Source organism: Hippocampus bargibanti, linkage group LG16, assembly GCF_051943395.1.
Source record: "Hippocampus bargibanti isolate YZ-2025 linkage group LG16, ASM5194339v1, whole genome shotgun sequence".
Classification (NCBI taxonomy): domain Eukaryota; kingdom Metazoa; phylum Chordata; class Actinopteri; order Syngnathiformes; family Syngnathidae; genus Hippocampus; species Hippocampus bargibanti.
Genome location: NC_142749.1, coordinates 10,233,334 through 10,256,972, shown reverse-complemented (window position 1 = coordinate 10,256,972; position 23,639 = coordinate 10,233,334). Strand labels below are relative to the sequence as shown.

Sequence of the window (23,639 nt, the reverse complement as noted above, 5' to 3'; positions counted from 1 at the left end):
TGTCAGAATTGATGTAATCCGATTTAAATGCTTGGATCACGGTTTTCCACTTTATTAAATTACAAAGTATGCATCTTTCAAAATTCTTAAACAGACAAATGAAAATCATTTTACAAAATCATTTACATTTTAGTTTATTGCTCTTCTCTTGGCAAACAATAGTTACGATAGAAACCAATGGTGAGAATCATCTTACAAATAACATACTGTACGCAAAATACACCTTTGGCAGACAAGATTCTTAACATATCTAGGTATAACAATCCGCTTTCGATTTGAACAAAAATATATGTACAACAAAGTAAATAACAAGACAGATGGGGCAATATATTCCCTTCAAAATTTAAGAGGTAAAAATTGAGGTATTGAAGGTTCGTATATATATTGCTATAGTTTGAATTAAGATACATAAAAACAAATGCTTACAAGCACACATAAAGTACAACATGTGGGTATATATATAACGAATGGATATGACCGACTGAAGCACTCAGTATGTACAATAGTCTCAGCGAGTGTATGCAGACACCGTGAATTGGCATTTCTTTTGAATGAGATGAACACCAAATACTAGACAGTCAACTGTCGCTGCTAAAATGTGCAACTAAAATAACATGTTTGCTCAATTCTAATCAAAAGAATCACTTTAATTTGACATGAAAACACACTCCAGATTAAAAAAAAACAATGGGAGAATAATTCCTGAAATGTTATTGCAATCGTCTGCATAATTTTACTGCATTTATGAACTCAATGTATGCACTACAAGGCAAAAGCCTCTGTATGGTTCTCATCTTGGCATAAAGACAAGACACATTTAGAAAACATTATTATTGTACTTTTGATGAGAATAAAGGGTCACCAGTCAAAAGTACAAAAAAATTACATTTGTAAATTACGTGTTATAATAATAATAATAATAATAATAATAATAATAATAGATTTCATTGATGTAAACACAGGGGTCTAAATCTTATATGGGGGCCGCTGAATAGAGTAGGAGGGATGCATCTGGGAAAAAAATGTGTCTGAAAATCTAAAATTGATAGGGCCGGATCAAACTACATTGCCAAAGTATACAAAACTGATTGAAATAAACCAAAGTACATTCATTGCAGCATATTTCGAAATTCCAAATGAAAAATCATTATTTGAGTAAAATCTATTTTTGTAATATATCAAAAACAATTTTAATTGAAGACAAATAATTTATTCATACATAAACTAAACAAACACATTTTTCGTATAATTATTATTATTATCACCAACGTTCGTAATAGGTGCGTTTTCGACATCAAAATAATCCATACCTGTATTGTCAGTTTTCATATTTCTCTTGTGGCGGCAACGTTTCACTATCCAAAGTTTCATCTGCGTTTGAATTCTTCCAATTATCCACGAAATTTGAATCAGTAACAGCAGTTTGCTGCAACAGATTGTCACTACTTTCCGCATACTTATTCGATTGTCTTTTAAAAAACGAGAATATGTTTGTTTGCTGCCTGTTTTTAAGGTATTTTAGAGTTTTACTCCTGTTGTCACGCTTCATATTGCAACCATCCGCCATGTTGATGGTAAATACTGCAATGCACCGTGGGTAAATACACTTTAGATGATCTCTTTCGGCAGTTTCCGGGGGATCACGAAAAAGCCCGAGAAATCCTCGATCACGATTTTGGAACCCACTGAAACAAATGCAAGGTAATTATGGCTAGATATTGCTAAGGCAAGATGGCAGACGAATAAAGTTAAAACCTCTGATGGAAAATGAACGGTCTTCCATTGCTGTTAAACTAAATCGATTTCTTTAGCTTTTTACAGAAGTATGTCATATGTTGCCATTCCTCGCTATCATATCCATTTCAAAATTAGAAATTCACTTCAACACAAAATGATTTTTAAAATTCGCCACTTAACTGCTCATATACAGTGATACCTCGGTTTACGAACCCCTTGGCTTACGAACTTTTCGGTTTATGAATGTAAAATTTATGAACATTTTACCTTGGCATACAAACTTTTTTCGTACACGGAGCTGCCTCAATGAGTGATGTGTCGTTCGCGAACGAGCCCGTTCTTCTAACAACAAAATGGCAGCCGACTGTTTTTGTCCTCTATTCCCCGCCCCCAGTCTTCGGTGATTGGTCAAGAACGCAGCAGTGAGGGGAGGTGGTTTAAACATTAAAGAGACAGGCAGAGGACAGTGAGAGATTGTCAACTTTGATAGTTCAAACGGAGTGTAGACTGCAGGGTTAAAATATCCCATCATTCCGGCTCCACAAACAACCCGCACAAGCCATCTATACACTTGATGCAAAAAGCTATCAACCCAGATAAATAGAACACAATTGATGAGGAATTAGACAAAATTATCGCAGAGAAAGCACCTACAAGGGATCATTCCTCAAGATGGTGAACGAAGAAATTTACGTTCCTCATCAAGTGTTTAATGCTGAGGAAACCAGCCACTCCATTCCATCAAGCCATCAACGACCATCACAAAGGTAAATAAAACGACTTTATCATACAATACAGTTTATTTCTTTCATTATAATACCATAGCACATTTATTATACATAAAATAAGGTATATTTTGTGTAGTTTTAAGGCTTAGAAAATAGAAAGTAGAAAATTGGGTTTTCTGGGGACCTGGGAACGGATTATTGTCATTTGAATTGCTTCCTATGGGAAATTATTTTTTGGGATACACAATTTTCGCCAGACACACTGTCTGGGAACCAATTAAGTTCGTAAGCCAAGGTATCACTGTACACTGTACACCTTCTTCTTTTCAAGGGGTTGCCACAGCGAATCAGTGTCCTCCATCTGTACACCAAAGTTAAAAATAGAGTACTGCTTGCCAGTATTTATTCAGAAGCAAAACAAAAACATTTAAATGCAATGTATTGCATTGATAGAGCTACCATGGCAACTGAAGACAACAACTTGAATACAAGCTACTCTGTGGAGTATCACAAATGATCTCAAGCCTGACACCCAGCTGTGTGTGTGGTGGTCTACACCCTCTGGGGGAATACTTGAGACGCGGCTGCCGGGTCAAAATTGAAGTCCAGCGCCCCGCCATCCATGAGGGTGTCATGAAGGACGGACTCCATGTCACATTCAAACCTTTCAATTGACATATTGTCCAGATCGCTAGGCAGATGCTCCTGATGAGGAGTGTGTGGGTGAAGCTCCCGGTAGCCGCTGATGCTGCGGTAGGGAGCCATGAAATCACAAGTGGAGTCCAGGTGAGCACGTGACAGTTGCATGTGTGTCCTCAAGCTCGACCTTTGACGAGGGCCCCCCGAAAGACTGTTCAGGCTGGTCAAAGGGATCATGTTGTCGCTATTCAAATCCCGCGAGGACGGAGGAGGCTGATTATGTAAAGCTTGCGGGTTTACGTGACGGGCGGGCAAGCTGTGAGCCGGATGGATCATTTTGCTGCCATTACGGCTCCCCAATTGTCTCTGGCTGTCATAGGTGGGCACTGGACAATGGCCCCTCCCGACATGAGGACTTGGTGACTCCTTATAGGGAATCATGTTTCGACTTGTGTCGGCTTCTGAGGACATCAGCTCTTTAAGGAGGCCAGTCGGGCAGATATATTGGTTCTCATAAGTGTCAAAGTCCTGCTTGTTCTCTCGTAACGGATGCAGTGAATTCATCCTGGCCTGAGGATACATGCATTTTCGGAAGTCTTGTTGGGGGTTGTTATAGGGACCGCTCTGAAGCAAGGTAACATTAGAGGAGTCTGAACCCAGTTGGGGTTTTTTCGGGAACATCAGGTTCATGTTATCGGCCAAATTCTCCATGACCATCTCTGAACCCCCCATGGATCCAGGCACTTCAGACAGGCTGGGAAGGAGAGGGGCAATCTTACTCCCCCCAGGGTACAAAAGGTGACCCTCACTTTCACCAAGCTCATCCTGCTCGGAGGAGAAAGGTGAACGACGGCCGCTCAGGGTGCTGGCGTCCGAGCTGGCACGGGTTCTGAAAGAGCCCCAGGACTCAAAGTCCTCGTTGTTGTGGGAGCTTGGACTTCCCAACCAATTGGAGTATTGGGAACCGGGACTGCTTGCTCCTGCTTCTGCCCCGTCTTGAAGAGCCATCTGGATGAAAGGAAAACATGTTTGACTCACAACAAAAACAAAGTCATATTTTTCCAACACAATGTAGGGACATCATGCATCATAGAAACAGCAAAGTTGACAATGGAAAAAAAAGTAGACGACACTCCCCTACTTACGAACATTCGAGTACAGTACATACAAACATTTTTGCGGGTATGTCGAAAAATGTTTGGACAGAGATATAAGTTAGAGTCATTATTGCGCGCCTTTTTCCGAGTTGTGCTCCTTTCCGCCGCTAACACAGATGTAAGGCGCGATGAGAACTCTCATATATTGTATTAAATGTTGATTTTTCAGTACAAACCAATACAGATCACTTATATAAGCTTTAAACATACTTATATAAACCTTAAACATCCAGCACCTGTGCAGGTGCAGGCGGGGCCGACAGCGCCCCCCGTTGGTCGCCAACCAGATCATGACAGTACCCCCCCTTCAAGGGGCTGCTTCCAGAAGTCCCAACAGTCTCCCAAAAGGTCCACTCGCCAGGGAACGGTCGGTGGAGAGGGCAACCGCTGCCTCTCCAGCATACGACGGGCGGCGGCCTGATGGGAACGGGACTCGGCCTGGGGTGGACGAAGACGCGGCACGGATCGTCGTGGGCGTGAGTGCGATCCCTCTCGCACGTTCACGCGACGGCGCATGGCTCTGCGTGGACGTCGACTGCCAGGCGCAGAATGGCACCCCGTACGGCCGTATGGGACCAGGTCTCGGCCGGACGCCGACGTGGGCGTGAACTGCCCGGCTCCGGGGGAACGAGACGGGTCCAGAGCCGCTCCGGGATCCAGCGGTGAGTGGGGTCTCGGACTGACATTGACGCGGACGTTGCACGGCTCGTCGTGGATGAGACTCAATCCGTCATGCACGACGACAGCGTGGCTGGACGTGGGCGTGCAATGCCAGTCACCCAGGGTCACCCTGGACGGCCACCTGGAAGGAGGTCTCGGCCGGACGTTTACGTGGACGTTGCGGCTCGTCGAGTGACGCAATTCAAACTCGACGAGGCTTGCGCTAACGTGGACGTAGCATTGCCAGGCACAGGGTGGAAATGAGACGGGTCCGATGTACCTGCGGGATCCGATGGTAGGCCGATTCATTCTGTCACGTTTTTGCGAGGTGGTGATGGCGGGTTCGGATCCCAAAAAGCAGGCAGGAGGGAGCAGGAGGTTGTTTGACAAATTGTATTAAAATAAAGTCAGCAGGAACAAAATGTAAAACATCAAAATGATCTGAATGGAAAAAATACAAAGTAGCAAAAGAAGACCAAAAGTAAAAGTCCGCCAAGGTTAAACAAACACGTACACAATGCATGCAGCAAACAAGCAGCAAACAAACAATGAATCGGCACCGGATGATCGTGCCAGGTGTCTTTTTAAGTGTCATTGATTATAACGACCAGCACCTGCGAGGCTGCCGGCAGGGCTGACGTCGCTACCCGCTGGTCGCCAATTTGATCGGGACGACCAGCACCTGTGCAGGTGCAGGCGGGGCCGACAGCGCCCCCCGTTGGTCGCCAACCAGATCATGACAGTACCCCCCCTTCAAGGGGCTGCTTCCAGAAGTCCCAACAGTCTCCCAAAAGGTCCACTCGCCAGGGAACGGTCGGTGGAGAGGGCAACCGCTGCCTCTCCAGCATACGACGGGCGGCGGCCTGATGGGAACGGGACTCTGCCTGGGGTGGACGAAGACGCGGCACGGATCGCCGTGGGCGTGAGCGCGATCCCTCTCGCACGTTCACGCGACGGCGCATGGCTCTGCGTGGACGTCGACTGCCAGGCGCAGAATGGCACCCCGTACGGCCGTATGGGACCAGGTCTCGGCCGGACGCCGACGTGGGCGTGAACTGCCCGGCTCCGGGGTAACGAGACGGGTCCAGAGCCGCTCCGGGATCCAGCGGTGAGTGGGGTCTCGGACTGACGTTGACGCGGACGTTGCACGGCTCGTCGTGGATGAGACTCAATTCGTCATGCACGACGACAGCGTGGCTGGACGTGGGCGTGCAATGCCAGTCACCCAGTTTCACCCTGGACGGCCACCTGGAAGGAGGTCTCGGCCGGACGTTTACGTGGACGTTGCGGCTCGTCGAGTGACGCGATTCAAACGCGACGAGGCTTTCGCTAACGTGGACGTAGCATTGCCAGGCACAGGGTGGAAATGAGACGGGTCCGATGTACCTGCGGGATCCGATGGTTGGCCGATTCATTCTGTCACGGTTTTGCGGGGTGGTGATGACGGGTTCGGATCCCAAAAAGCAGGCAGGAGGGAGCAGGAGGTTGTTTGACAAATTGTATTAAAATAAAGTCAGCAGGAACAAAATGTAAAACATCAAAATGATCTGAATGGAAAAAATACAAAGTACTTATCTAAGCCTTCAACATACATTCCATCCAAAATATAGCACTGAAGCAACTTCCGAACGAATTCACCTTACGAACGACCATTCGGAACGTATCTCGTTCGCAAGTTGGGGAGTGTCTGTATGTTCAATACCGTAATTGCGCAATACCTTTTTCTTTGTGGCTCTTCCCCTGCTTTTGGCAAACTTGCTGTTGTTGTCCATCGAGGCAGCTCTGCGTCGAGGCGACTTGCCATTCTTCCCTCCCTCTGGGTTGAGCATCCACCATGAACTTTTCCCAGTTCCCTCATTTTGAATGCGCACAAAGCGGCTATGCAGCGAAAGGTTGTGTCTGATGGAGTTCTGAAAAGGTTGCAAGGTAAATTACTTGAATGTCACAGGTATTTCCATTCATTTAGTCATTCATCCATTGATTCGTTTGCTGTGTTCAGCGTTGTACAAAATGAGGGCATGTAACAGATGTTGGCTGTCTTTGGCAATATAAAAACAAAACTTGTAATTTTGAGCCAGAAATATTCTTAATAAGCTTGTGGAAAAAGACTTGAACTGATAAATTACAAAGCAAGCAAGTTTTTTTACTTTTAAGTTAGGTTCCATTTCAACGATGACTATTCGTGAAACTCTTTATTATTCATTAATGGCAAGTACAGGGAAAACAATTTTCACAACAGCAAAACATTTCAGTCCTTTCATATGTTATTGCAGTTTGTCGCCTTGAAATTTGGACACAAAAAGCAATGCTATTTATGGCTACTTGGGGACATATTTTGTTGCTCTCTGGACATTTGCTATATGATGATGATTTGTATTAAGCACCACTAAAGTTTGAAAACACTGTATTTTCCGGTTTATACGGCGCAGCAAAAAAAGCCTTACGTTTCTTGAAAAGATGACCCATCACCTTACACGCAGGTGCACCTTATATATGAAGTAATATTGAACCACAATAGGTCTCAGAATTACTGTCAGCAGCCACTGACTCAATTTCCCCCTGTAGAAGAAGTACAGTAGTGCGTAACCCCAGCCTCTACTGTAGCGCCTGATAATGTGGTGCACCCTATATTTGGAAAACTTTGATATATTTCTATATTATATTTAGAAACTGATTTTCATTTGTTGCAGGTGTGCCCTATAGTTTATAGGGCAAATTGCAAATGGTATATAAGCAAATTGAAATATCTAGTTAGTTGTTATGGTTGTCACTGTCCCTCCCTCGTGCCCTCTCCCGCCACACCTTCACAGGAGGTGATGATCATATATTTCCTGTGATGTCAGAGCACTTTTATCAGGACATATCAATCCCACCCATCTGCTGGTGGCAAAAGTACTCCACCAAAGTGGAAATGAACACAGAGGAAAAGAAAAAAAAACACTAGCACTGGAGCCCCACCGGGATTCTTTTTCCACTTCTCTTCTCCCTCTACACAAACGACTGCACCTCGACGCACCCAGCTAACAAATTCATAAAGTTCGCGTCATGGTCATCGATCTCATCAAAGACGGCGACGAGTCTGCGTGCCGACAACAAGTGGAGCAGCTGGAGTTCTTGTGCTGCCGACACAACCTAGAGCTGGACAGGCTCAAGACGGTAGTGATGATAATGGACTTCAGGGAACATCCATCACCACAGCTGCCCTCACACTATCCAACTGCCCCGTGTCAACTGCCGAGACCTTCAAGTTCTTGGGAATCACAGTCTCCCAAGACATGAAGTGGGAGGTCAACACCAACTCCATCCTGAAAAAGGCCCAACTGAGGATGCACTTCCTGAGGCTGCTGATGAAGCATGGCCTGCCACAGAAGGTGATCCGACATTTCTACACGGCCATCAAATCAAATCTATGTTCTTCCATCACGGTTTGGTTCGGGGCCGCCAGAGAAATAGAGAAAATTCAATTCAACGGAAAGTTAGGACGGCGGGAAAAAATAATAATTGGCACTTCCCTACTAACTCTCGAGGACTTACACACTGCAAGAATCAAGACAAGATCGAGTGAAATCTTACTGGACCTTCAGCACCCTGCCCACCACCTTTTTCAGCTCCTCCAGGCGCTACAGACCCATGCACACCTAATCCATTCTAACAGCTTCTTCCCCCCTAACCATTAACTCTATACTCTATACTAACTGTATAGTGTCTCTTTGCAATATTGCACAACCCTGTGGAACAGCATCCGGGCATAAAAATTGTAGCTCTAGCTCTGTACTCACTTGAACCCATGTCTGTTTAATACTTTTCACATTGTCTCACACTAGTTCCTGAGAGGTACCACTTACATTAAGGAATTAGATTAGATTAGCCGAACCCAACCCAACCCCACCCCCAACCCATCTCCTTTCAAATTGCTGCTGTGGACTGCAAATTTCCCCATTGTGGGACGAATAAAGGTTTTCTGATTCTGATTTATTAGTGTCCTCCATACTTATTTGTCATGTCTTTTTTATGATGATACTAGTGCAGCGTGTTCTACTGGAGACAAATTCCTTGTGTGTTCTACATACTTGGCCAATAAAGATGTTTCTGATTCTGAAAAAGGAGAAATTAACTCATGAGGAGTAAGGCATCACCACAGTGGGGTACAGTTTGCAAAGTATTTTGCAAATGAGAGAGGACTGGATTACTTTGGTTCGACCAAATTGCTCACTTTTTTTTGTATACAGCCACTTTTAGTTAGCCTTGTGTACACCTAAAGTCTCATTTAGTTACTCAACTGCTCTCTAATGATACCATATGGGTCTAAAAATGGAGCCAGCGGCGCCTCCTGTCATAATCTCAGAATGGGAGGGTTGTTGGGGACGTGCAAAAAAAACACAGTTGGGGACGGCTAAAAAACACGACCGTGCACCTCACGCTGATGTATTGTACAGTTGAGGTGCCTCAGGACAAAATTGTTCAAATATGACAATACATGTCTACCAGACAACGACATGGTGAATGAAAAAAATAAGAGTGGGGAAGTTCCCCTACACGGCCACAACGAGACAAAAGCAGCTCATTGCAGTTATGCGTACGGCGGTGCCAGATGTTCTCAACCACAGAATTCAGCAGGGTTGAACAAGCAAGGGATGTTATGATGCTCACGTTCAAAACAACTGATTGATTTGTTTTTCAATAGCTAAATTAAAGCGGTTTCGTGTTTTATGAAGGGCCGATGAGTTTGAAGTCTTTGTATTCATAAACGCCAAAGTGAAATTTAAGATTTCCCTCATGCCTTCATGTGAAGAAAAAAAAAACAACAACGTAGGACTCTTGTAAAACAGCCAGTCTATTCATTTGTATGACTGTCGACACGCAACCACAGCTAGTTTGTCTACTTTGATCTGAGAACATTTTAGTCGAAAAATGAGAGCAGAGTGGAGGTTACAGGGTTTGCATGTTGAGAGGGGAGGAGTGAGTGAGAGTGAGATGTTGTTGCTATGCTATGTGACCAGGGTCAATGAGTTCATTGCCCACTGAACACGAGGCTCCTGACTAAGACATGCAAACAGGTCGAATGTAGACTCGTTTGTAATGGACTCCTTTCTGACTCAACTTCCCTTCTCGGACAGGCTTTTAAGCAATAAGAGGTCCAACTCGAGGATATCCTGCAAATGCAAAATGGAGAGAGTGAGATGGCATGAAAACAATGTTCAGTGTGTCTGTGTTAATTTGAATCAAGAAATTTTCCTCCCTCAATCTGGATGCAAACAGGAAATTAGCCATTAAATCTGAGTTCACTTACAGACCAGAAACTATAAGTAAGCAACAAGTAGAAGCATGGCCAAGATCACCGACGATATGCAAACATCTACACCCTCTGATTAGTTCTAACAATAGATGACGGACTGTGTGACTCGTCCCTGGCAAGACGCATTCTCTCCTCAGTCAGGGATTGTCCTCGTCTCAGATGGACCTCACCTCTGTCAGGTTTTGCGAGGTGGTGATGGCGGGTTCGGATCCCAAAAAGCAGGCAGGAGGGAGCAGGAGGTTGTTTGACAAATTGTATTAAAATAAAGTCAGCAGGAACAAAATGTAAAACATCAAAATGATCTGAATGGAAAAAATACAAAGTAGCAAAAGAAAACCAAGTGTAAAAGTCCGCCAAGGTTAAACAAACACGTACACGATGCATGCTGCAACCAAGCAGCAAACAAACAATGAATCGGCACTGGATGATCGTGCCAGGTGTCCTTTTAAGTGTTATTGATTATAACGACCAGCACCTGCGAGGCTGCCGGCAGGGCTGACGTCTCTACCCGCTGGTCGCCAATCTGATCGGGACGACCAGCACTTGTGCAGGTGCAGGCGGGGCCGACAGCGCCCCCCGTTGGTCAACAACCAGATCATGACAGTACCCCCCCTTCAAGGGGCTGCTTCCAGAAGTCCCAACAGTCTCCCAAAAGGTCCACTCGCCAGGGAACGGTCAGTGGAGAGGGTGTTGCGTCACACGAGTGTATGATTTTGAAGTGCGCCTTTCAACACTTTCATGTCTTTCAATTTCTTGATCTCCTTGATGTGCGTATCGCCCTGACGCATAGCACACGCTTGCAAATTGTATAAAAGGAGCTGTCGCGGGACAGAGAGATTGGGCGAACCACGGGGCAGAATCAGCTCAGACTCACGCCCGGCTCACGCCGGGCGTCGGACGGACATCACGGCACGACTTGCTCAACTCCACGCCACGATCAAGCCCTGCGCGTCACCTGCCTGGGAGATCTGACAACGAACCTACTTACAAATAAAGAGAACCATCAAACTCTTTATTGGCGAGCCAGCCAGGAGGATTTTTTTCCCTCCTCCTCAGCCCAATCAACTCTCCAAATGGAAAGAACCAGATTTCCCAGCCGCCTGGGAACCCGGCATCTTCACAGCAAGACCCCTCGAGCCGAGCTCCCGATGGGCCGCCACCACCCGTGGGCGCCCCGACCCCACCGTGAAACCTGCCGCACCCTGATGGCCAACATCGTCCAATTCGCCTGGCAACTCTGCAACTAGCTGCATCGTATATGTCCACGATCGCACATCGTCGGACATCGCTTATGTCCACGATCGGACATCGTATATGTCCACGATCGGACATCGTTGGACATCGCTTATGTCCACGATCGGACTTCGGGAAGACGCTTCATGGCCGACACGGCCGCCGACGTCAGCGTTCTTCCTCAGCGTCCTGCAGAGCGCCATGGCAACGCGATCATCGCCACCGTCGCCGATGACCGGCCTGTCCGTGCTCGGCAGCATGGCCAACCCTACGCACCTTCGTCCTCACAATCCCTCATCGATTCTCCGACAACTCACGGTGAGAAGACCTTCCGGCATCGACTCGACGGCCGCGAGGAAAGTTTCCATCGATCGACTCAAACTGGCAGTCGTAGAGCACTCTTTGCCGTGCTCCCGTACAACGACTTCAGACACCACGAAACCTCCTCGGCAACCTCCCAACCGACGCCTGCCACGCCCGGTGACCGTCATCTTGCCTGGCCTCACCATGTCGCAGAATGACTTGTTTTTATTTATTTTTCCTTCATCGCTTTCACTGACTTCGGATCCAGGAGGGGAGCCCTGTTGCGTCACACGAGTGTATGATTTTGAAGTGCGCCTTTCAACACTTTCATGTCTTTCAATTTCTTGATCTCCTTGATGTGCGTATCGCCCTGACGCATAGCACACGCTTGCAAATTGTATAAAAGGAGCTGTCGCGGGACAGAGAGATTGGGCGAACCACGGGGCAGAATCAGCTCAGACTCACGCCCGGCTCACGCCGGGCGTCGGACGGACATCACGGCACGACTTGCTCAACTCCACGCCACGATCAAGCCCTGCGCGTCACCTGCCTGGGAGATCTGACAACGAACCTACTTACAAATAAAGAGAACCATCAAACTCTTTATTGGCGAGCCAGCCAGGAGGATTTTTTTCCCTCCTCCTCAGCCCAATCAACTCTCCAAATGGAAAGAACCAGATTTCCCAGCCGCCTGGGAACCCGGCATCTTCACAGCAAGACCCCTCGAGCCGAGCTCCCGATGGGCCGCCACCACCCGTGGGCGCCCCGACCCCACCGTGAAACCTGCCGCACCCTGATGGCCAACATCGTCCAATTCGCCTGGCAACTCTGCAACTAGCTGCATCGTATATGTCCACGATCGCACATCGTCGGACATCGCTTATGTCCACGATCGGACATCGTATATGTCCACGATCGGACATCGTTGGACATCGCTTATGTCCACGATCGGACTTCGGGAAGACGCTTCATGGCCGACACGGCCGCCGACGTCAGCGTTCTTCCTCAGCGTCCTGCAGAGCGCCATGGCAACGCGATCATCGCCACCGTCGCCGATGACCGGCCTGTCCGTGCTCGGCAGCATGGCCAACCCTACGCACCTTCGTCCTCACAATCCCTCATCGATTCTCCGACAACTCACGGTGAGAAGACCTTCCGGCATCGACTCGACGGCCGCGAGGAAAGTTTCCATCGATCGACTCAAACTGGCAGTCGTAGAGCACTCTTTGCCGTGCTCCCGTACAACGACTTCAGACACCACGAAACCTCCTCGGCAACCTCCCAACCGACGCCTGCCACGCCCGGTGACCGTCATCTTGCCTGGCCTCACCATGTCGCAGAATGACTTGTTTTTATTTATTTTTCCTTCATCGCTTTCACTGACTTCGGATCCAGGAGGGGAGCCCTGTTGCGTCACACGAGTGTATGATTTTGAAGTGCGCCTTTCAACACTTTCATGTCTTTCAATTTCTTGATCTCCTTGATGTGCGTATCGCCCTGACGCATAGCACACGCTTGCAAATTGTATAAAAGGAGCTGTCGCGGGACAGAGAGATTGGGCGAACCACGGGGCAGAATCAGCTCAGACTCACGCCCGGCTCACGCCGGGCGTCGGACGGACATCACGGCACGACTTGCTCAACTCCACGCCGCGATCAAGCCCTGCGCGTCACCTGCCTGGGAGATCTGACAACGAACCTACTTACAAATAAAGAGAACCATCAAACTCTTTAAGGGCAACCGCTGCCTCTCCAGCATACGACGGGCGGCGGCCTGATGGGAACGGGACTCGGCCTGGGGTGGACGAAGACGCGGCACGGATCGTCGTGGGCGTGAGTGCGATCCCTCTCGCACGTTCACGCGACGGCGCATGGCTCTGCGTGGACGCCGAACTGCCAGGCGTAGAATGGCACCCCGTACGGCCGTATGGGAACAGGTCTCGGCCGGACGCCGACGTGGGCGTGAACTGCCCGGCTCCGGGGGAACGAGACCAGTCCAGAGCCGCTCCGGGATCCAGCGGTGAGTGGGGTCTCGGACTGACGTTGACGCGGACGTTGCACGGCTCGTCGTGGATGAGACTCAATTCGTCATGCACGACGACAGCGTGGCTGGACGTGGGCGTGCAATGCCAGTCACCCAGGGTCACCCTGGACGGCCACCTGGAAGGAGGTCTCGGCCGGACGTTTACGTGGACGTTGCGGCTCGTCGAGTGACGCGATTCAAACGCGACGAGGCTTGCGCTAACGTGGACGTAGCATTGTCAGGCACAGGGTGGAAATGAGACGGGTCCGATGTACCTGCGGGATCCGATGGTTGGCCGATTCATTCTGTCACGTTTTGCGAGGTGGTGATGGCGGGTTCGGATCCCAAAAAGCAGGCAGGAGGGAGCAGGAGGTTGTTTGACAAATTGTATTAAAATAAAGTCAGCAGGAACAAAATGTAAAACATCAAAATGATCTGAATGGAAAAAATACAAAGTAGCAAAAGAAAACCAAGTGTAAAAGTCCGCCAAGGTTAAACAAACACGTACACGATGCATGCTGCAACCAAGCAGCAAACAAACAATGAATCGGCACCGGATGATCGTGCCAGGTGTCCTTTTAAGTGTTATTGATTATAACGACCAGCACCTGCGAGGCTGCCGGCAGGGCTGACGTCTCTACCCGCTGGTCGCCAATCTGATCGGGACGACCAGCACCTGTGCAGGTGCAGGCGGGGCCGACAGCGCCCCCCGTTGGTCGCCAACCAGATCATGACAACCTCAACCTGCCTCGCTAATTCAAGAGGTGCCCCAGTCACAGACATTAGCGCCCCGAAAGCCTGACCTAATGTGGCCTGGATGTTTCATTGACGCCGCACGTCTTTTGAAAATCACATAGCTCAGCCCATCACCCTGAAACTACTTGAAATAATTTAAATATCCAATGCATTGAATGTGTCCCAATTCACAAATTGATTTACTTGTGCACACCAAGGTACATTTGCAAGGCTACATTAGAAAAGGAGAAATACTTAGTGACAAACCCTATTTGAGCAATTTGAGCTGTGATTCCTTCTGTCCATTTGGAACATTCATCATCATCTTGTTAACCATTGAGAGCGACAATTGCATTTCAAATGAATATTCCGGCTTTGTTTCTTACCGCAGGAAATCGCTAAATATATCACATAGTTCCTTTCAACTACCATATGTCTGTAAAGGGTAAAAGGAGAGCTTCAATTTGCATGTGACCACGTCCCACTTGTCCAAGGTCTCGGGTCAGCTGGTGCATGGCCATCTGAAATGGGACAGATTTCTTTGCTGCTGACTGTTGGTATTTTCAGTGAGGATTCAAGAATGCCATGCGTCGGGGCACAAAGTGTGCATGTGACGTGCCGCTAAACCATTTGCAGTAGCGCAGGATGGCTAAATAATCGACTATCGTATCTCCTTTAATCACCCAAATCATTATCAGCAGATATGCCCTATCTACTGTACCTCCTGATCGATATACCTACAGTATCTACATATCGAACTCCGGTATCGACCTATCTATCTATTTAATCTATGGTGTCTATCTATCTGCGGTATCCACTGTATCTATCTATCTGCGGTATATATCTGCGGTATCCATCCATCCAACCATCCACCCATCTCCAGTGTATCGATTGATCAATCTATCTACCGGTACCTATCGATCTAAAGCCTCAGACCCCTACAACTAGACCTGAAAACAATCTCATTGACACAGCTGCTGCTCCTTGTGCAGCCAAGCATGAGGCTTGCAGTAACGGCTCCAGGATGAGCAAACGAACAGGGCCCATTCTGCGGGGTCAGGTGCAGCCAAAGTGAAATTAGACCTACATGCGGTCTGTACAGGTGTTGTGCAAACTGTATTCAGCACTAGACCTAATCAGACACAGGTCAGATGAGTCCCCTAAAACAGAAATGTTAGAGTGATTAGTAGAATCTGAGCAATACAAGTGCTTTGACATTGATATAGTCTGTGTAATCTCTCAGTCGTATAGGAGTGGTCCAAAGAAGTACAGATGACGGCTGAAGAAACCTTTTCATTGATGTTGAATGTATGTATTACTGTATATCAGCAATTAATTTTACCATTGCACCATAACCTCTTTTGGCTATTATTACAAGTTACAAATATTATATGGTGAAAGCAAAAGAGCTTGGTGTTTAGAGATGTTGCCGTCAAGGGATGAACCACTTCCTGTCAGTGACTGCAGGTCGCTCCTTCTGCCATTTTTGTCATTTATGAAGTGCCGTTAAAAATAGAGTGAGGTGGCCCAAGCTTGTTAGATAAATAAATAAATAACAAAATAAATACATAAACACATCAATAAACACACCAAAAAACAATTACATAAATAAATGGGTTGCGTTTTGAGTCATACTGTCGTATTTCAGTTTGTGACCAACGGGTGGCACTGTAGGGTCCCACCTGCAGCTGCACGTGTTGGTCGTTTTAATCAGTGGCAGTTAAAAGGACTCCCGGCATAACCATTCAGTGTCACGTCATCGTTTGTTTCACATTGTCAGGTTTGTTTCATCTTGTCACGTTTTACTCATGGTTTTGTTTGTTACTTTGGACCTTTCTGTTCTGATGACTTTGTTGTTTGAGATTTTGTTCCTGCTGACTTTAGTTAATCCAATTTGTCCTGCCTGCATTTTTGGGGTCCACTACCACCACCACTACCTTGCAAATCGTGACACACACAGCAGATAAATATACCAGTAGTTTAGTTTTTTTTTGCACTACCAATCAGATGAAAATTGAGGACTCTTCATCTTCTCTAGCCACATGCCTGTAAATCATTACCAACGAGTAGCCTTCAACTTCAACCACCACATGAGAATGGCACTGAGAAGACGAATGAGAGATATGTGCAATGAGTAGGCCACATGTAGTTGAGTGACATGACAGCCTACTAAAAATGGATTTCTAAAATGTGTTTTGTGCACACATTCAAAAAGGCTTATCTCACAAACTCTTTGTCCGGCCTGATGTTACCCTAAAGTGGAGGTGATGCTCTCCAGTGGTTATTTTTATGTGTAAACCAATTATTGAAATTCAAGTTTTTCCTTCCTTTAGTGCTATTTGATTATTTGATATAAAAAATCTGTGAGATGTAAAATAAAGGTTTTTAAAGGAAACAAATGCATTTTAAGGCTGTGTTTTGTTTTTACGGCACGGTCCTTGATGTGAACATACAATGCAGGAAGGGAGGGATATTATTGTTCCGAAAATGCGAAGGGACAATGCAGGAGCACACATGCCAAGGATTCCACAGACTCACACATGGGTCGACAGTAGACTGCATGCCGGCCTCTGAGTCAGCTGTGTGCTTCCCGCCTTCCCTCAAGCCAGAATAGTTGTTCAAAAAAAAGGGGCCCCTGTCCCAAGCCTCCCTTTCTTCATGGGGTTTTTTATACTCTCAGCGGGCTTCTTCAGTTCCCAGGCGGCCCTCTCCTCTTTTAACCTTGTGATTCCCAAGACGATTGGCTGACATTTATTCAACGGGCAACTTCATATCTTATTTGTCATCAGCACCGTGTAACAGAATGTCCTAAGCCAAAAATATGTACCAGAGATAAAAACTTCAACCATATATATATATATATATATGTGATCTGAGGTAAATATTGTTTATTTATTTATTTATTTACTCACTCAAAACTGTCAGAACACTTTCAAATAAAAATCATAGTTGCACCAAATGTACATTGTACAAAATGCAAACACTTGAATGCTCTGCCTGGTTACGTACCCTTGTGGTTTGTGCTTATATACAGTAGTGGTATTTTCATAAGCCAGGATGTCATGATGAGTTTCGAAAATATCTTTTAAAAGTGCCATGAGTTCCTCTGTTGCCCACATGTGCCACAAGAGGACATCAGTTCAAAAGACTGCACATAAATGAAGGGATCAGTGGCGGACCGTCAAGGCCTGCAAAGCCTTCTCTGTTGGGCTTTAAAAAAATCGGAATCATGGACTGATGTTAATTATATTTTATCCATGAATTCTTATTAAATAATACCAAATTGTCCTTCAGCTTCCTTTCATTACTTTTCCCCTATTGCACTGCTTCCAGATATGTGTTTTGTATTTAAACATTCAGCCAATTACATTTCAGCCATCATTTGTTACCAGGGTCAGAAATCTACCTGGACGCCTTCACAATCACTTCTGCGGGCCCTGTCGCATCAAATGTGTCAATCAAACTGTTGCTCTAATCAATCAGATTTCGAGTTGGCAACCCAAAAGTGGTACAAATACCTTCTTGAAGGCACTGGCCAACGTCAGAGTTTTCGCAAACTATGATTGGATAGTCACTAGTCATTCATAAATTACAAAAACTACTCTGATCACAAGTCGCTAGTAACAAAAGCATACGAGCCAGAGCTTGCCCACTGTATCGGGAGCAAGCTGCATAAGCAAATATATAGTTGTTTTGATTTAATAGCGGTTTTGTCAACCCACAATGGCTGAAGGAGGAGAAGAAATGGATTTGGTTGCAGATTTACTGTTAAAACCATTTTAAAGATTGACTTTTCAAGAAGAAACGGACATCATTAAGAAAGGTCAGTCTGTTATTTCCTGGCTAATGGTACCCTCTAGTGGACTTGTAGTAAATCACTTTTTTTTCATTCAGGATTGATTCTGACATAGCACTACTGAAGGCGTAGCAATGAAATCCACGGCCTACCACTGGAAGAGACGAAGAACTAACGGTGTTTTTGATGTTCTCCAATCTAAAGTGCATCCAATGTGAATTCAGGGCGCAGTCCGCCTATTATCAAATTTCTGCCGGGATCGGCTTCAGGGGAACTCAGACTCTTCACGCCTCCTTATTTGAGGAAACAATAGCTTTGCTGACATTGCGGTCAAAGCAAAGGGCCATTTCTGGCGGTAAAGACATCTTGAGATTGTGCAACAGTTGGAGAGGAAAGGCAAAGCGCTGTCAACTGAGACCAACGAGAAGCTTTCGAGACAACGGCAATGCCCTCGTCCTTTTCTCCACATTTGAAGGCGGAGCTTTAGAATCAAACCCAACATCCTGCATCCACAACAAAGTCACTGCCTGCCCTCTATCTGTCAGTACTCACTGGAATGCTCAAGCATGTGAATTCTTCAATCAAAATATTAGCAAATGAAATAAGGGAAAGCATAACATTCAGAAGTGTTTAAAATGGAATAAAACGGTTGCAAGAGTAAATAAATTGACAAAACATGTACAGTCTGGGTTATAGATTCCTCCTCCTCTTTTTCCAAACCGGAGCCTTATGTTTTGCTGGGCGGGGATGTTAACACATGGCACTGTTTTCCATCCACTCGCCAGGAAATGCGTCATAGTTCATTGTGGGGGGACTGCCGTGTTTTTTTACAGGAAAGTGTAAAAATAACCATTAACAGCAGTTCCGAGGCCCAGTGAGCGTGCCAACAATAGAGTGGATAAGTGGAGAGCTGTCGGGTTGTAACTAATACTAGAGCTTGAACTGTTCTTCCTTGATGAGGATGACATGAAATAATCATTTTACCTGTTTGTCCTTTGTTTAAAATCTTTCTTGATACAATTTTTCTCAATCCGAAAATTCAGTTTGTCCAGAATTCAACAGCTTCAGACTTGATCGTAGTTTTACTCCTTGGCGCTTTCTACTATCTTTGTGACTGCTTTATTTCGTGTTTATGATAGTTGTCCACGTTAAGCGCTTTGTTACAGCTTCAGCTGTTGTTAAAGTGCTATATCCACCCATGCATCGATCTAAATATACAAAGTAAAGTACAGTATCTATTTGATATATGGCGGTCTAGCTGGCTATTAGCTATCTATGTATTAGCTAGCTTTCTCTCTATTTGAGTTACTTCCGGGTTGAGTGAACGCATGGCGCGGGTCCCTCACCCACAGAAAAACTTATTCTGTGACTGTAAAGTGACCTTGAGCGTTTTGAAAGGTGTTTATAAATAAAATGTATTATTATTATTATTATTATTTTTTACTCAATATGTATTGTACAGTATTTTCTACCAGGAATTCTACATTCATTCCCAGTGGGAATTTCAACATGCCAGATTGATACGGTCCCTGTTCGAACATCTATATTATAAATATCCATGCATTTAATTTGCCTTTCGGTTTCCAACATGTTTACCATAGATTCCCCATTTCACTGCATTTAATAAAAATCCATATAATTCAATATCATTCCACATGCATCTAGATTTTTTTTCATTCAACATTTCAGCATTCACACTCAGTTTCACCACACAATTGATTTATTGAGATAGGAGGTGTTGTGCAGTTTATCTTCTTAGTCTTAAAACAATGAACTAGCTAAAGAACGCCATTGGGGATGAATCATGCAAAGGAATCGGCACTCAATGGTACAACTTAAACAAATAATCAACTAAAAACATTTAGCAGAGTATCTTTTTGTTATTTTTTTGATCAAGTTAAACTTGGGTAAAAAGTAAGGCGTGAGGTAGAAGTGACGCAATAAAGTACACCCTTTTCTTTCTTTCTGAGCTGTAGCATCCGCTAAGGAAACTCTACAAGACAGGCCTACGAGGATGTGAGCACAAAGCTCAGGAATGGAGGATGTTTGACGTTCTTCCCGGCATCTCCTTCTGCCAACCCCGTTTCCGTCCGACACACAACTCACCAAAAGTGATTGAACTCTTGGTGTCAACTCCTGCATTGTTCAACGTGAAGCTATGAAGAGATTACGGCATGATTTTTGCATTTCTAGTTGCGTCAATATTTCGATGTGAATGTCTGCTCAAACAAATCTAGATTTTTTTCATTCTTCCAGTGGGTTAAACAATGGAAACTATATTTGATAGCAAAGGCATTTCCTGACACGAGATGGTTTCCAGGATGTGTGTGTGCGACAATGTTGACATTTAAAAAGGTTGACCACAGGGTGTTTCTTATTCAGGGGGCATTTTAACTCATTCACTGCCATTCCCAAGTTTATTTGGGAATTGTACATATGAGGTGGAGCGCCATTCCCAAATTTGTTCGGGTTTTGTTTTTTCTTGAGGGGGAGGTGGGTGCTGAAAAAGCGCTGGTCAGACCTCTGGCAAGGTTTTTCTCCCTTCCACAAGGGGCCAGCATTTGCCTTTTGCACAGCCACCCCCACTTGCACCTCATATTACTAGAAACCCACATAAGTTATGAATGAACTCTTTTTTTCTGATGAAAGAAGAGAGTCTAAGGTTTCATACGCTGCATTGAATATTTATGTAGTCCTAAAACTCAATGTTCTGTGGGTCTGGGAATTTGAGTGAAAATGACAAAAACCATAGCACAGGTGTGGATACATTTTTACACATTTGTGCTGTGAATGTTTCATGTGAATGCGGTGAATGAGTTACTCATCTTATGGATATGCATTTTTTTTAATTTAACCCGGCCAAACAGTTTCAGGGCAAATATCCTTGTCTCCGATGGTATACTTTTAGGGGAGATTTTGTGGAAACTGCTGTGGAAATGCTAGTTTTCCCCCCAAGACCAAGAGGTCCATTATGAGTTGTCACAATGAAGAGATTATTTGTGCTAGAGGGAAAAAAATACATATGAAGATTTATACCTATGAACAAATATAACTCAAGAATTACATAAGGCTGGGGGATGCCTGTTACCGATCACTAAAATTATGTTTTTATATCATATGGGATCAGGACAGGTGCATTAAATATGCAATTTTAACCAAATGCATCCTTCTCAATTGGAGCATCAATACAATAAGACACTGAAACCTATATTTGTAAAGTGATCACAAGGCCCATGATCACATTGTGTTTTAACTCGGCAGGTTGGTCATTATGGTGAGCTGGAGCCTCTCACGGGTGATTGTGAGTAGGGGGCACAATCACAGTCACATCAAAGAACAATTTAGAGCAGAGGTCAAAAATATGGTGGTCACAAGCAAACGGTAGCTGCCCCAATAATCACATGAGTGGTCAGCAGCCCTGTTCTAAAAATAGCCTACGAGCAATTAGATGTGATATCCTAAGGTTGTAGAATTTCAAAAATTTAAACCGATATTTCTTTTTTAAAACTATTTCATGTTGATAAATAATGAGAAATAATTCACATGATCAGTGTCTTCACATAGATGAGGATATTAATTCAAAATAACAATTAACTCATTCGCTGCCATTCCCGATTTTTTCCGGGAATTGAAAATATGACGTGGAGCGCCATTCTCGAATTTGTTCAGGTTTTGGTTGTTCTTGCGATAAAGCGCTGGTCAGACCTCTGGCAATGTTTTTCACTTCCGCGAGGAGGCAGCATTTGCCTTTTATGGAGCCGCCCCCATTTTAAGCTCAGATGACTCCAGACCCACATAACCTATGAATTAACTCTTTTTTTTCTGACGAAAGAAGAGAGTCTAAGGTTTCTTATGCTGCATTGAATGTGTATGTAGTCCTAAAACTCAATATTCTGTGGGTCCTGGAATTTGAGTGAAAATGACAAAAACCCTGACACTAAAGTGGACACATTTTTGCATATGTCTGGCAGTGAATGAGAAAAACAATTTGTTTTTTTTCTTCAGAAATCTCTACGAAACGGGTTCCTTATTGAAATTTATAAGAACCAAGATGCAGGTCACAGTTTAAAAAGTTAAGACTGATGCCCGAGAGTCTCAAGTGAACTTATCTTGGATGTTCCTGGGAGGAAGCAACCATGTGGAGAACCCACACAATCATTGGGAGGATATCCAAACACTGAGATTGTAACATTGATCTCAGGTCAACCATCATTTCACCGTTTTGCCAATATATCATTTGCTCTATTTTTTTTAACTTTCTATAGACTATATGACATGATAAATAATAAGTCATACTCACAATCATAATTAATTTCAAAATGTGTTGGAGGGTTTGATCCCTTGCTCAAAGTAACATAAGCATTTCTCATGGTTTGGTATAATGTAAGTGCATTTGGCAGTACCTTAATCATGCCTCTTATTGTTTGCATGTCATTTCACCACGTCATATGAACTCATTACATTCGTACCTGCTCGCAGTCATGCACTCACCTTCCACCCCGCAGAGCTGTTGCTGTCACCTTTATCCTTGAAGTAAGGGACACTTTTCACCATCCAGTCGTAAATCTGAGAGAGTGTAAGTCTCTTCTCGGGTGAGCTCTCGATGGCTCTGGTGATGAGATCGGCGTAGGACATGTTGCCCCAAGCGTTGCGACGGGACGTGCTGCTCTTTCTTTGGCTGGAGCTACCCAAAGGCGCCGCGCCAGGAGGCCCCACTTGGTGAGGTTGCTGGGGCGCGATCTGCGGGGGTTGTTGCTGAGGGTGTTGGTGGAGGTGCATCCCCGAAGAGTGGGACACGTGCAATTCGTGCTCCGGGTCCTCCTCCAACAAGCATAGGTTGCGCGAGAAGTCGCCGTTTCCGGACGGTTCCTGCTGCACCGACGGAGCTGGGGAAGATGTGGCGGAGCTTGCCGGGTCGATGAGCTCGGGCAGCGGCCAGGTGCAAGAACGCGGCCGGGTGAGAGGCTCAAAGTCCGGGTCTACTTGGAGCGCTGGAGCCTCAGCCATGTCACTGTCTCCGACTCATGCACTCGAGTTTCACGTGAATGATAATAAATGTCAGGTCTTTAAGGGATTCCAAACAAGGTAATCTGGTCTACAGTGGGTTGTTTTAAATCTAACGTGACGTCCACAGCATCCTCCCCTGACTGGTTTTCAACTTCTCAAGCGTGGCGCTCCGTGACAAGAACAGCCCACACGAAGAGTGAGATGATGCCATCACGTCCTGTCACATGCTCGGTCATCTGGGTTCTTCGGCGAAACGAGGAGACGACTCAAGTTATCTTCTCCAGGAATGGAACTGATTGTGGATTATCCCATTAAAAGTGATAAAC

At 45.4% G+C, this 23,639-nt stretch overlaps 1 protein-coding gene across 1 annotated transcript; it reads right to left on the bottom strand.

Moving 5' to 3' along the window:
* Positions 1-133: 133 nt before the first annotated feature.
* LOC148886400 (forkhead box protein O1-A-like) lies at positions 134-23,454 on the bottom strand. Its single transcript, XM_089016431.1, has 3 exons — positions 22,798-23,454; positions 6,640-6,831; positions 134-4,112 (listed from the first exon to the last, which is right to left on the bottom strand). Exons 1-3 carry the CDS (start codon positions 23,311-23,313, stop codon positions 3,018-3,020), a joined length of 1,803 nt encoding a protein of 600 aa, XP_088872557.1. The 5' UTR covers positions 23,314-23,454; the 3' UTR covers positions 134-3,017.
* Positions 23,455-23,639: the final 185 nt, after the last annotated feature.

Coding starts and splice junctions, on each gene's coding strand:
- LOC148886400 (XM_089016431.1), bottom strand. CDS start 23,313: ATGGCTGAGGCTCCAGCGCTCCAAGTAGACCCGGACTTTGAGCCTCTC. Junction 6,832..22,797: donor ACAGCTCTGCGGGGTGGAAG/GTGAGTGCATGA, acceptor CAACCTTTTCAG/AACTCCATCAGACACAACCT. Junction 4,113..6,639: donor GAAGAGCCACAAAGAAAAAG/GTATTGCGCAAT, acceptor CCTTTCATCCAG/ATGGCTCTTCAAGACGGGGC.